At 52.0% G+C, this 13,731-nt stretch overlaps 1 protein-coding gene across 4 annotated transcripts in view; it reads left to right on the forward strand.

The window, feature by feature from the left end:
* Positions 1 to 13,731, forward strand: part of DNAH2 (dynein axonemal heavy chain 2) — a 167,437-nt gene that overhangs the window by 146,366 nt on the left and 7,340 nt on the right. For 3 of the 4 annotated variants that reach the window (XM_039337948.1, XM_039337947.1, XM_039337949.1), the window contains exons 73-80: positions 1,603 to 1,747; positions 3,312 to 3,511; positions 4,790 to 4,916; positions 6,010 to 6,196; positions 7,324 to 7,472; positions 10,611 to 10,794; positions 10,894 to 11,084; positions 12,196 to 12,387. In XM_039337948.1, the coding sequence (XP_039193882.1) occupies positions 1,603 to 1,747; positions 3,312 to 3,511; positions 4,790 to 4,916; positions 6,010 to 6,196; positions 7,324 to 7,472; positions 10,611 to 10,794; positions 10,894 to 11,084; positions 12,196 to 12,387 (1,375 nt within the window). Of the gene's footprint in view, positions 1 to 1,602; positions 1,748 to 3,311; positions 3,512 to 4,789; positions 4,917 to 6,009; positions 6,197 to 7,323; positions 7,473 to 10,610; positions 10,795 to 10,893; positions 11,085 to 12,195; positions 12,388 to 13,731 lie in introns of those variants that run through there. The other variant, XR_005556086.1, reaches the window with a different exon arrangement.

The following is a 13,731-nucleotide window of genomic DNA, read 5'->3' on the forward strand; positions in this document are numbered from 1 at the left end:
AAACTTCCAGTGTTGGAGCATCCACCGCTTCCTGAGGCAGGTTGTTCCACTGGTTAATTTTTCTGACTGTGAGGAAGTTTCTCCTTAGTTCCAGGTTGCTTCTCTCCTTGATGAGTTTCCACCCGTTGCTTCTTGTCCTGCCTTCAGGCGCTTTGGAGAATAGCTTGACTCCCTCTTCTTTGGGGCAGCCCCTGAGATACTGGAAGGCTGCTATCCTGTCCCCCTCAGGAGCCCTGAGGGGAGTGGGAAACCCATCGGGGGAGAGGGGGTCCATTCCCCATTTTTTAATCCGTCCCCTGAATTCCTTGTGAGACGGCAGCTCAACATGGCCACTTTCCTTTCTTTGCAAAGGGCTCAAGATGTTTACGTCAGAACAGAAGAATAGAGCTGGAAGGAATCTTGGAGGTCTTCTAGTCTAGGGGTCCCCAATCTGTGGGCCGCGGCCTGCTTTGACACTGGGCCACAGAACAGGCTAGCCAGTGTGTGCGCATGTGGGTGCACACCTCCTCACTTGTGCTAGCACCGCGGCCACGGGCATAAAAACAGGACGCCACGCCACGGGGCACCAAAATGGGCCACCGCTGCAGCTCGGAATGAAAATGGGATGCCGCCACACCTCGGGGTGCAGGAATGCCACCCCACTGCAAGGCGCAAAAATGGGTGCTGCCACGCCGCAGGGCGTGGAAACAGGCCACTGTCTCGCCACAGGGCGCAAAAATGGATTGCCACCATGCTGTGGGGTGCTGAAAGAAGGCACTGCGCCACGCAAGAACGGGGCAGGGCTAGTGAGTATCCTGCGGGCACTAGCCCTGCCCCGTTTGCGGCACGTACGGGCTCATGGTCCCGTGCGGGTGTGTGTAAAATGCTTCCCCCCTCCCTTTTCCTCGACTTACAACCATTCGTTTAGTGACTGTTTCAAATTGCAGTGGCACTGAAAAAAAAAGGGACCGATTCTCACGCTTATGATCCTGGCAAAATTCCCACGGTCGCGGGATCAAAATTCAGGCGCTCTTAGCGACTGGAATGTATTTTTATCATGCGATCACCATCCCAACCGGCTTCCGAACGAGCCAAGTCGATGGGGGTGGAAGGGGGATTCCTTTAACGACCGTGGGATTCACTTAACGATGGTGTCAACGCTGCAAATATTGTATATTCTTGCTTTCGACACTATGCAGAATTGTCTGGTAAATATGGGGTTAATAAAGAGCAGAAAGGGCATTGGGGGTAAAGCCTGGGAAAGAAAGAGGAAGAAAACATTTGACCTTCACACTAATTGGATAATGTGAGATATGAGGGCTAATTTAGGGAGGGAACATGCTGATAATTTAACTGCTCAGAGGAAGAGAACTTAGATCATAGCATCCCTCCATTGTGCCTGTGCCGACATTTTGTAACAATAAAAGACTTTTAGGAAAATAAATGCCTGGAAGTTCTTTGGAATGTTTCATTAGCCGGAAACACAACAGATGGCAGCGATTGGCTTAATAGCCTTTGGCGAAAAGGTCGTAAAACTGAGTGTGGCTCATTTAACAACCCGCTCGGAAGAGGGAGACATGGGGGTCCATACGTTGGCTCAGCTCTCTGTCCTCCCGCCCGCAGGTTGCTGAACGAAGCCACCGGCTCCCTGCTGGACGACGTGCAGCTGGTGAACACCTTGCAGACCTCTAAGGTGACCGCCACGGAAGTGACGGAGCAGCTGGAGACCAGCGAGATGACCGAGATCAAGATTGACACCGCTCGGGAGGCAAGTAGCCACATCGCTCTGGGTTCTTCCGCGACAGGCTTTCCAACCTTGGACACTTTCAGACAGGTGGACTTCAAACTCCCAGAATTCCCCAACCAGCCAGCTGTGACTTTTTTTTTCCCCTTTCTACCTTCTATAGCGGAAAGATTGCAGAGGAAGGGATTATAAGAGAGTAAGCACGTCGATGAGTATACGCATCCGAAGGAATGCATTAGTGTCAGGGAATTCTGGGAGTTGATGTCCACCCACCTTAAAGTGTCCAGTGATGGGAAGCCTCGCTCTACAGCAGGGGTCTTCAAACCCAGCAACTTTAAGATTTATGGGCTTCAATTTGCAAAATTTGTCAACTAGCCTTTTTTTCTTCTTCTTCTTCCTTCGTCCTAGAGCAGAAAGATTGCAGAGGAAGGGATTATAAGAGAGTGAGCACATTGATGGGTGTACACATCAAAAGGAATGCATTAGTGCAGTGGTTCTCAACCTGTGGGTCGGGACCCCATTTGGGGTCGAGCAACCATTTCACGGGGGTCGCCAAACAACGCAGTCCGCCATTTTTTCCCCTTTTCCTTAGCTGTGCAGACTTCAATGCCCAGAATTCCCCAGCCAGCGTTTACCAGAATTCAGCACAGACAGGACCGCAAGAAATGTGACTAGATTACCTTTATTCTATTTTTTGATAACTTTTTTAATAGACGGAGGGTATGCGGTCGACATAATATATCTTGACTTCAGCAAAGTGGGGGGGAAAAAAAGCTGGCCGACGAATTCTGCGAATTGAAGCCCATAAGTCTTAAAGTTGCTGACTTTGAAGACCCCTGCTGTAGAGTGAGGCTTCCCATCACTGGACACTTTAAGGTGGGTGGACATCAACTCCCAGAATTCCCTGACACTAATGCAGTGGTTCTCAACCTTTTTAATGCCGCGACCCCCAATCGGTTGTAAGTCGAGGACTACTCAACCGGTTTTAAGTCGAGGACTACTCAACTGATGCAGCACCATTTGCAGAATGGGACTTTTGGCGGGCTCAGCAGGGCAGAGATAGCCTGGACAATTCCTATTGGCTTTTGAAAGCCAATAGAATTAGACTCTATTCAAGAGAGTCTATTCTATTGCTTTCAAAAGCCAATAGAATAAAAGGGAGTAGCACAGCTAAGGAAAAGGGGGAAAAAATGGTGGACTGCATTGTTTGGCGACCCCCGTGAAATGGTCGTTCGACCCCAAATGGGGTCCCGACCCACAGGTTGAGAACCACTGCTCTAAAAGAAGACAAATGACCGGCTGTCTGCAAGGAGTATAAATCCTTCCATTCCATTACTCTCTTATAATCCCTTTCTCTGCAATCTTTCCGCTATAGGAAGTAGGAGGGGGGAAAAAAGGCATGGCTGACGAATTCTGGGAACTGAAGTCCATAAATCTTAAAGTGACCGAGTTTGGAGACCCCTGGTCTACAAGATCCGCTTTCTGAGGCCGAGATGGAACATGAGATAGGGGAAGGTCCCCCCCTCCCCCCACTGCCATGCAGTGGCTGTTCCTCACTGACACACACCCCCCTGCGCTGTCCCTGTAGGCCTACCGGCCTTGTGCCCAGAGGGCCTCCATCCTGTTCTTCGTGCTGAACGACATGGGGCGCATCGACCCCATGTACCAGTTCTCGCTGGACGCCTATATCGACCTGTTCAACCTCAGCATCAACAAGAGCCATCGCAGCCACAAGCTGGACGAGCGAATCCGACACCTGAACGAGTACCACACCTACGCCGTGTACAGGTGAGCTGCCCCCTCCACCACCCTTGGGGGAGTCCGGGCACCCCCCCCAACCAGAAGACCCCAGCCCCCCTTCCACTGTCCCCCACGGAAAAAGGGGGAGGGTTACAAGAGGCACGCAGATGGGTTTTTACGAGCGTGCTTTGGCTGAAAATTAGAAGTAATTGCCAGTTTTTTCAGCGTTGTGAAACGTGGCCGTCTGACCCCGGCCTGCTACATGCTGCTGTAAGTGAACCGGGTCGTAAGTCCTCGCTTAGCGTCCGTCGTAACTTTGAACGGTCACGAAAGGACCGGCCGTAACTCGAGCTTCAAGTGGGCAGCTGAGCGGTTTTGCAGTTTCGGGGGGGGGGGCTTGACGAGGACGGGCCCGGGCCCAGAGATGGTCTCTTTTCCTTGGACGTAGGGAGCAGCCTGATGGGCACTGGAGTCCTCCTGGTGAGGCAAGAGGCGGGGGACCAGCCTGATGGGCAGACAAGATGGCTCCCTTCTCCCCTTTCCTTGAGACGAGTGGAGTTCTGCTCCCAAAATGGTATAGGATTTCCTGCCTATAGGGGTTGGACTAGATGACCTCCAAGGTCCCTTCAAACTTTATTATTATGGATCATCGCACAGTCAGCCAGATGTTCAGACTGGATTTGGCATTTTGTCTACCTATCGAGTCCTTACCCAGGACCTGGGATAGGCAGATGTGGATGTTTGATGGTATTACAGATATCGTCGCAGGATGGAAGCAGTTCCTAGTAAGGCCGCCTTTTGCAATTGACTAATAGCGAATTTGTCAATGCCAATGGTGTTCAAGTGGTGCTCCAGTTGTTTTGGGATTGCACCCAAGGCGCCTGTGACTATTGGTACTACCCTTGCTTGCTTTTGCCACAGTCTTTCTATTTCTATTTGTAGATCTTTGTATTTTGTGATCTTCTCCAGTTCTTTCTCGTCTATTCTGCTGTCTCCAGGCACTGCCACATCCACTATCCAGACTTTTTTGTCTTTCTTATCAACAATTGTTAAGTCTGGGGTGTTTACTATTATTATTATTATTATTATTATTATTATTATTATTATGGATCATCGCACAGTCAGCCAAATGTTCAGATTGGATTTGGCATTTTGTCTACCTATCGAGTCCTTACCAAGGACTTTATTATTATTATTATTATTATTATTATTATTATTATTATTATTATTATTATTATTATTATTATTATTAACCCTGGGGATGCAACAAGGCCCGAGACCCCCCTGGCAGGGGATCCTCACCCAGGTGTGTCTCCTTTTGCCCAGGTACACCTGCCGGGGTCTCTTTGAGCGACACAAGCTGCTCTTTAGCTTCCAGATGTGCGCCAAGATCTTGGAGACATCTGGCAGCCTCAAGATGGACGAGTACAACTTCTTCTTGCGGGGTGGAGTGGTTAGTACTGGGAAGGGGGGAAGGGGGGGTGGGCTGGGGGCAGCCCCGGCTGTGTTTGGTTAGTTTATTTCATTTTTTTTATCCCACTTGGATTCATTGATAAGCGACTCAAAGAGGCAAACATAGCCTAATGCTCTTCCTCCTCCTGCTTTCCACACCAGCACAACGACGACCCTGTGAGGTGGGTGGGGCTGAGAGAGAGGGATTGGCTCACCCAGCCGGCTTTTGTGCCTAAGGCGGGACTAGAACTCCCCGTCTCCTGGTGATTGGCCCAAAGTCACCCAGTCAGCTTTCATGTCTAAGGCGGAACTAGAACTCACTGTCTCCTGGTGATTGGTCCAAAGTCACCAGCCGGCTTTCATGGCTAAGGCGGGACTAGAACTCCCAGTCTCCTGGTGATTGGCCCAGGGTCACCTAGCAGGCTTTCATGGCTAAGGCAGGACTACAACTCACCGTCTCCTGGTGATTGGCCCAATATCACTCAGCTGTCATTCATGCCTAAGGCGGGACTAGAACTCACCGTCTCCTGGTGATTGGCCCAGTATCACTCAGCTGTCATTCATGCCTAAGGCGGGACTAGAACTCACCGTCTCCTGGTGATTGGCCCAGTATCACTCAGCTGTCATTCATGCCTAAGATGGGACTAGAACTCACCGTCTCCTGGTGATTGGCCCAAAGTCACCCAGCCAGCTTTCACACCTAAGGCGGGACTAGAACTCACCCTCTCCTGGTGATTGGCCCAATATCACTCAGCTGTCATTCATGCCTAAGGCGGGACTAGAACTCACTGTCTCCTGGTGATTGGCCCAAAGTCACCCAGCCAGCTTTCACGGCTAAGGCGGGATTAGAACTCCCAGTCTCCTGGTGATTGGCCCAATATCACTCAGCTGTCATTCATGCCTAAGGCGGGACTAGAACTCACCATCTCCTGGTGATTGGCCCAAAGTCACCCAGCCGGCTTTTATGTGTCTTTTGGAGCCAAAATGAATGTGAAACCCGGTCTTATTTTGTGTGTGAGTGGGGGGGGGAGATGTGGGCGCGTTACCCGGCGCCCTCCATCAGGCGCTCTGCTCTCTCTCCGTCTCTCCGTCAGGTGCTGGACCGGGAAGGCCAGATGGACAACCCTTGCACCAGCTGGCTCTCCGACATCTACTGGGACAACATCACGGAGCTGGACAAGCTGACCAATTTCCACGGCATCATGAACTCCTTCGAGCAGTACCCCCGCGACTGGAACCTGTGGTACACCAGCTCCAAGCCGGAGAAGGCCCTGCTGCCAGGTCTGGAGCCCCCCCCCCCCCAACGCGGAACCTTCTGGAGTCAGCCGCCCGCGGCTTCCCTTCAGCCTCCGGCGACGACGACGGACGCGGCACGCCTGGAAGGGGCAGGAGCACCGGCGGAAGAGAATCTTTGTCGCTCACTCAGGGCTGGACTGTGGGGTCCCGGGGGGGGGGCGGTGTCTCCGAGCTGGGTGGTTTTCCGGCAGACGTTTCGCCACCCGACTAGGGGACGTCATCCGTGCTACATAGGGCCCTCCCAGCACGGTTCCCTAGTTGGGTCTGGAAATGTCTGCAAGGAGAACAGTCATTCTCAGAGAGCACCAAGGACGACACGGTCTTCTTCTTCCTCCTCTGCTTCCTCCTCCTCCTCCTCCGCTCCAGAAACCCCGCTCCCTTCTAGCACTGATGACGTTCCCTAGTTGGGTCATGAAACGTCTGCAAGGAAACCACCAAGCTCAGAGAACACCAAGGATCCCACAGTAATTTTCCTCCTCCTCCTCCTCCTCTTCCTCTTAATCCTCCTCCTCTTCCTCCTCTCCCCCTCCCTTCTACTACTGATGACATTACCTAGTTGGGTCATCAAACATCTGCAAGGAAAACAATCACGCTCAGAGAGCGCCAAGAACGAACGACACGGTCTTCTTCCTCTCCTTCCTCCTCCTCCTCCTCCTCCTCCTAGCACTGATGACGTTCCCTAGTTGGGTCATGAAATGTTTGCAAGGAAACAGCCCAACTCAGAGAGCACCAAGGACCCCACAATTTTCCTCCTCCTCCTCCTCCTCCTCCTCCTCCTCCTCCTCCTCCTCCTCCTTTCTGCACACCCCTCTCCCTTCCAGCACTGATGATGTTCCCTAGTTGGGTCATGAAACATCTGCAAGGAAACCACCCCACTCAGAGACCACCAAGGACCCCACAAGGCAGGAGCAGTTCAGCGGTCTGCCGAGAAGACCCAGCCCCTAAAATCCATTGTGCAGAGAAGGTCACCTGGGGGGGGGGACTCCTGAAGACCATCTGGACGGGGGGGGGAGGGGGGAAGAGCTGGCTCTCTAGGCCAGACCATCCCCCTCCAGGCCCCACTAACCGTCTCTTCCTGCCTTTTCTCCCCACCTCCCCCCACCCCGTTCCAGGCGAATGGGAAAACTCCTGCAACCAAATGCAGCGCATGCTGGTTGTCCGGTCTCTGCGGCCGGACCGGGTGGCCTTCTGCGTCACGGCCTTCATCGTCTCCAACCTGGGCTCCCAGTTTATCGAGCCCCCCGTGCTGAACATGAAGTCGGTGAGCAAGGAACCCCTCTGCTGCCGGGAGACCCAGGGCTGCATCCCTCCTCCCCAATATCTTTCCCCATGTGCCATAGTTGCAGGGGTAGGCCACCTTGGCTCTTTGAGGACTCGTGGACTTCAACTCCCAGAATTCCTGAGCCAGCCATGCCTCTTTATTTCTCCCCTCCTACCTCCTATAGCAGAAAGATTGCAGAGGAAGGGATTGTAAGAGAGTAAGCACGTCGACGGGTATACGCAGCCTGCTGACTCAGGAATTCTGAGGTTGCCTACCCCTGACCTCTGTGTCCATCAGTTCCAATGATTGACAGCTCTTCCAGTCCACAAGTCCTTCTTAATGCCTCGTCTATTGAAGTCTCAACTCGTTTGGTCTAGGCCAGGGGTAGGCAACCTGGGCTCTGTTAGGACTCGTGGACTTCAACTCCCAGAATTCCTGAGCCAGCATGGGGGAACTATGGCCCCCTTGATGACTTCTGGACTTCAACTCCCAGAATTCCTGAGGGAGCATGGGGGAATTATGGCCCCCTTTAGCACTCGTGAACTTCAACTCCCAGAATTCCTGAGCTAGCATGGGGGAACTATGGCTCCCTTGATGACTCATGGACTTCAACTCCCAGAACTCCTCAGCCAGCATGGGGGAACTATGGCTCCCTTGATGACTCATGGACTTCAACTCCCAGAACTCCTCAGCCAGCATGAGGGAACTATGACCCTTTGATGATTGGTGGACTTCAATTCCCAGAATTCCTGAGCCAGCATGACTCAGCATGGAAACCCCTCCCTTTCCCCTCAGCATGGCTGACTCAGGAATTCTGGGAGTTGAAGTCCACCAGTCATAAAAGAGCCAAGGTGGCCTACCCCTGGGTTTAGTGACTGTCTGAAATTACGACGGCACCGGAAATGGGACTTAATTCCATTTTTCACACTCACGACCGTCGCAGCCATCCCCCGTGGTCACATGATCAAAATCCAGCCTCTCGGCAACTGACCCGTATTTGCGACAGCTGCGTGTCACGCGATCCCCGTTTTGCGACCGTCTTTTGTGAGCGAAGTCCCTGGGGAAGCCGGGTTCACTTAGCAACCGTGTGGCTCAGTTAACAACTGCAGGGACTCCCTTAAGAACTGTGGCGACAAAAGGTCTTAAAGCGGGGCCCCGTCGTTGCCTTGCTTAGCAATGGAAGTGTTGCCCTCGATTGTGGTCATAAGCCAAAGACTTCCTGTAGTTTATTGTTCTCTGCCTGTAGTATAGGGAATCTGCCCAGATTGACAGTTTTCCTCTGGGAAAGACCAGCTAAGGCTCAGAGGCAGTCTGTGTGTGCGTGTGTGTGTGTGTGAGAGAGAGGGGGGGGGAGGGAGAGAGAGAGATAGGACGAGGAAGAGAGAGAGAAAGAGAGAGGGAGAGATAGAAAGAAGAAGAGAGAGGGACAGAGAGATAGAAAGAGGAAGAGAGAAAGAGAAAGGAAGAGAGAGAGAAAGAGAGGAGGGAGAGAGAGATAGGAAGAGAGAGGAAGAGGAAGAAAGAGAGAGAGATAGAAAAAAGAGAGAGAGGGGAAGAGAGAGGGAGAGATAGAAAGAAGAAGAGAGAGGGACAGAGAGAGAGATAGAAAGAGGAAGAGAGAAAGAGAAAGGAAGAGAGAGAAAAAGAGGAGGGAGAGAGATAGAAAGGAAGAGAGAGGAAGAGATAGGAAGAGGAAGAAAGAAAGAGAGAGATAGAAAAAAGAGAGAGAGAGAGGAAGAGAGAGGGAGAGATAGAAAGAGGAAGAGAGGGACAGAGAGAGACAGAGGAAGAGAGAAAGAGAAAGAGAGAGAGAAAGAGAGGAGGGAGAGAGAGGAAGAGAGAGGAAGAGATAGGAAGAGGAAGTAAGAAAGAGAGAGATAGAAAAGAGAGAGAGAGAGGAAGAGAGAGGGAGATAGAAAGAGGAAGAGAGAAAGCAAGAGAGAAAGGGGGAGGGAGAGAGAAAGGAAGAGAGGGAGAGATAGGAAGAGGAAGAAAGAAAGAGAGATAGAAAAAAGAGAGAGAGGAAGAGAGAGGGAGATAGAAAGAGGAAGAGAGAAAGCAAGAGACAAAGGGGGAGGGAGAGAGAGATAGAAAGGAAGAGAGGGAGAGATAGGAAGAGGAAGGAAGAGAGGGAGATAGAAAGGAAGAGAGAAAGCAAGAAAGAGAAAGGGGGAGGGAGAGAGAGATAGAAAGGGAGAGAGGGAGAGAGATAGAAAGAGGAAGAGAGGGGGGAGGGAGAGAGGGAGATAGAAAGAGGGAGAGAGAGATAGAAAGAGTAAGAGGAAGAGAGGGAGAGAAAACGAGGAAGAGAGAGAAAGAGATTCAGCCCTCTGCTACGGTTCATTTTGCTCCTAAGTGGAGAGCTACTGCATTTCCTGCACATGTCAATCAATCAATCAATCAGAATAGAGCTGGAAGGGACCTTGGAGGTCATCTAGTCCAACCCCCGTGCTCAGGCAGGAGGCCCTACTCCATTTCAGGCCAGTGGCTATCCAGTCTCTTCTTAAAAACCTCCAGGGATGGAGCGCCCGTGATCTCTGAAGGCCAGCCGTTGCACTGATCGTAACAGAATCATAGATTCAGAGCTGGAAGGGACCTTAGAGGTCGTCTAGTCCAACCCCTTGCTTCAGCAGGTGACCCTAGTCAAATCCAGACAAATAGCCGTCCGGTCACTTCTTAAAGCCCTCCAGTGTTGGAGCACCCACAACTTCTGGAGGCAAGGAGTTCCACTGGTTAATTGTCTTCATTGTCAGTTTCAGGCTGCTTCTCCCCTTGATGAGTTTCCATCCGTTGCTCCTTGTCTTTGCCTTCAGGCGCTTTGAAGAAGAGCTTGACTCCCTCTTCTTTGGGGCAGCCCCTGAGAGATTGGAAGGCCGCTATCCTGTCGCCCCTCGTCCTTCATTTTGTTAAATTGGACACCCAGTTCCTGCAACTGTTCTGTGCTTTGGAGCAGTGTTTCCCAAACTTGACCATTTTAAGGCATGTGGACTTCAACTCCCAGAATTCCACAGCCAGCATTGCTGGCTGTGGAATTCTGGGAGTTGAAGTCCACATGCCTTAAAATGGTCAAGTTTGGGAAACACTGCAAGTTTGGAGAATAGGTGGGCCATCTTATCCTCTCCTGCTTTCTGCTCGCAGGTGGTGGACGACTCCACCACGAAGACCCCCCTGATCTTCGTGCTGTCTCCAGGCGTGGACCCCACCTCTTCCCTGCTGCAGCTGGCCGAGAACTCGGGCATGGCGCAACGTTTCCACGCCCTGTCCTTGGGCCAGGGCCAGGCCCCCATCGCCACCCGCATGATTAAGGACGGGGTCCACCAGGGTGAGTGCCAGGCCCTCGCTCCTCCCTCTGCACCTTCCTCTTCATCACTCCGAAATCCCGGGAGCCTTGCTGACTCTCCTGGGGCCTTCCCCTCCGCAGGTAACTGGGTTTTCCTGGCCAACTGTCATCTGTCCCTGTCCTGGATGCCCCAGCTGGACAAACTGGTGGAGCAGCTTCAGGTCGAAGAGCCCCATCCGTCCTTCCGGCTGTGGCTGAGTTCCAGCCCCCACCCCGAATTCCCCATCTCTATCCTGCAGGCAGGCATCAAGATGACGACGGAGCCCCCCACGGTAAGAGAGTGGAGCCCTGGGGAGGGGGCCGGGTCTCCCCCAAGGCAGCCCCGAATGGGCCCATCCCTGCAAGTAACCCTTGGCACTCTTGGTCTTCTCTCGGTCCAAGCGGTCAGTCTCCAATCCTTGGTAGGAGAGTGCCAAGTGAGGTCAGTTTTCTGTGGAGTAGAGCAGGGGTCTTCAAACTTGGCCCTTTGATGACTTGTGGACTTCAACTCCCAGAATTCCTCAGCCAGCGTGAGGGAATTATGACCCTTTTATGACTTGTGGACTTCAACTCCCAGAATTCCTCAGCCAGCGTGAGGGAATTATGACCCCTTTATGACTTGTAGACTTCAACTCCCAGAATTCCTCAGCCAGCGTGAGGGAATTATGACCCTTTTATGACTTGTGGACTTCAACTCCCAGAATTCCTCAGCCAGCATGAGGGAACTATGACCCTTTTATGACTTGTGGACTTCAACTCCCAGAATTCCTGGCTGAGGAAGTCCACAAGTCATTAAAGGGCCAAGTTTGAAGACCCCTGGAGTAGAGGATGAGGGTCTTCATTCTATACCAGGGGTGTCCAACCTTGTCCACTTGAAGCTTTGCGGACTTCGACTCCCAGAATTCCCTAGCCGGTTGTTTTTTTCTTTTTCCCTGCTTTGCTAAAGTCAAGATATATTACATCTACCACACACCCACCGTCTATGAACAAAATTACCCTGTCAAAAATATGCGTAGCCTAGCCGCCTTTGTTTCTTGTCCTATCCATGCTGAAATCTGGCCATTTCCTGGCTGGGGCATTCTGGGAGTTGAAGTCCACAAGTCACAGAAGGGTCATAGTTCCCTCACGCTGGCTGAGGAATTCTGGGAGTTGAAGTCCACAAGTCATAAAACAATCATAGTTCCCTCACACTGGCTGAGGAATTCTGGGAGTTGAAGTCCACAAGTTGCCACAAACATACAACCTCAGAATGATTCGATGGGGTGTTTGCAAGACCCCTGAAGCACAGTTAGCCCCAAGGGGCTGGTCATTCCTGCTCCACTTTGGGGAACCAAGGACCTAGACCGTCGGACCATGGATCTTACCAGCTTTCCCAAACCGGCTTTCCTGGCTTGTCTCCCACAGGGCTTGAAGGCCAACATGAAGCGGTTGTACCAGCTGATCACGGACCCCCAGTTCAACCGTTGCACGAAGCCCAGCAGATACAAGAAGCTGCTCTTCGCCCTCTGCTTCTTCCACAGCGTCCTCCTGGAACGCAAGAAGTTCCTGCAGCTGGGCTGGAACATCGTCTACGGTTTCAACGACTCAGATTTTGAGGTGGGGTCACCTTGGAGGGAGGCGGCGACGTAGGCAGGCAGGGCAGGACAGCCATTGGAAACTGAGAGGATGGTCGGGGGCCTCTCTGCTCTGGCTTTCTGGTCTGACCCTAACCAATAACCCATAACCCTAACCCGTAACCCTAAACCCTAGCCCTAACCCTAACCCCTCACCCCTAACCCTAAACCCTAACCTGTAAACCTAACCCGTAAACCTAAACCCTAACCCGTAAACCTAATCCCTAACCCGTAACCCTAACCCGTAACCCTAAACTCTAGCCCTAACCCGTAACCCTAATCCCTAACCTGTAAACCTAACCCGTAAACCTAAACCCTAGCCCTAACCCGTAACCCTAAACCCTAACGCTAAACCCTAATCCCTAACCCTAAACCCTAATCTTAACCCGTAACCCTAAACTCTAGCCCTAACCTGTAACCCTAACCCGTAACCCTAACCCGTAACCCTAAACTCTAGCCCTAACCCTAAACCCTAACCCTAACCTAATCTGGCTTTGTGGCCTCAAGGCCTGACCTTAACCCTAACCCTACACCAGTGATGGTGAATCTACTGTATGGCATGGGTGCCAGAGGCGGCACTCGGAGCTCTCTCTGTGGGCACACACACCGTCGCTCCAGTCCCACCTCCTCCCACGGCTCCCTCCTCACCAGCAGCCCTTCCGGAAGAGAGTTGCCCCCGGGCGCAGCCTATATGAAGCAGCACAGCCAAGGACATGGTAGCCGGGCAGTGGGGACAAGACTCCGCCCTGGCGCCCTATCGCACAGAGATGATGCTGCGGGGCACGGGCGGAAGACGTGACCACCATGGCGCTGCTGGGCTGCCTGGGTGATCTGTGGCGGGCCGTGGAGATGGTGGGTGGTCCAGCGGGCAGGGCGGAATGGGGACGGGGGTGGGGAGTAGTTTTAGGTCAGTCAGTCTCTAAAAAGTTTGCCATCACTGCCCTACACTAAGCTTAACCCTCATCCTAACCCTAACCCTTACCTTAAACCTAAGCCTAACCTTAACCTTAATCCTAATCCTTACCCTAACCCTAACCCTTACCTTAAACTTAACCCTAACCTTCACCCTTACCCTAACCTTAACCCTTACCCTAATCTTAACCTTAACCTTAATCCTAACCCTAACCTTAACCTTAACACTAACACTAGCATTAACACTAACCTTAACCTTAACCATAACCCTTACTCTAACCTTAACCTTAACCCTTACCCTAACACTAACCTTAACCTTAACCCTAACCTTAATCTTAACCCTAATCCTAATCCTAACCCTAACCCTTACCTTAAACTTAACCCTAACCTTCACCCTTACCCTAACCTTAACCCT

This window comes from Crotalus tigris, unplaced genomic scaffold (assembly GCF_016545835.1).
Source record: "Crotalus tigris isolate CLP2741 ecotype Arizona unplaced genomic scaffold, ASM1654583v1 scf7180000017690.20705106771:4171800, whole genome shotgun sequence".
Classification (NCBI taxonomy): Eukaryota; Metazoa; Chordata; class Lepidosauria; order Squamata; family Viperidae; genus Crotalus; species Crotalus tigris.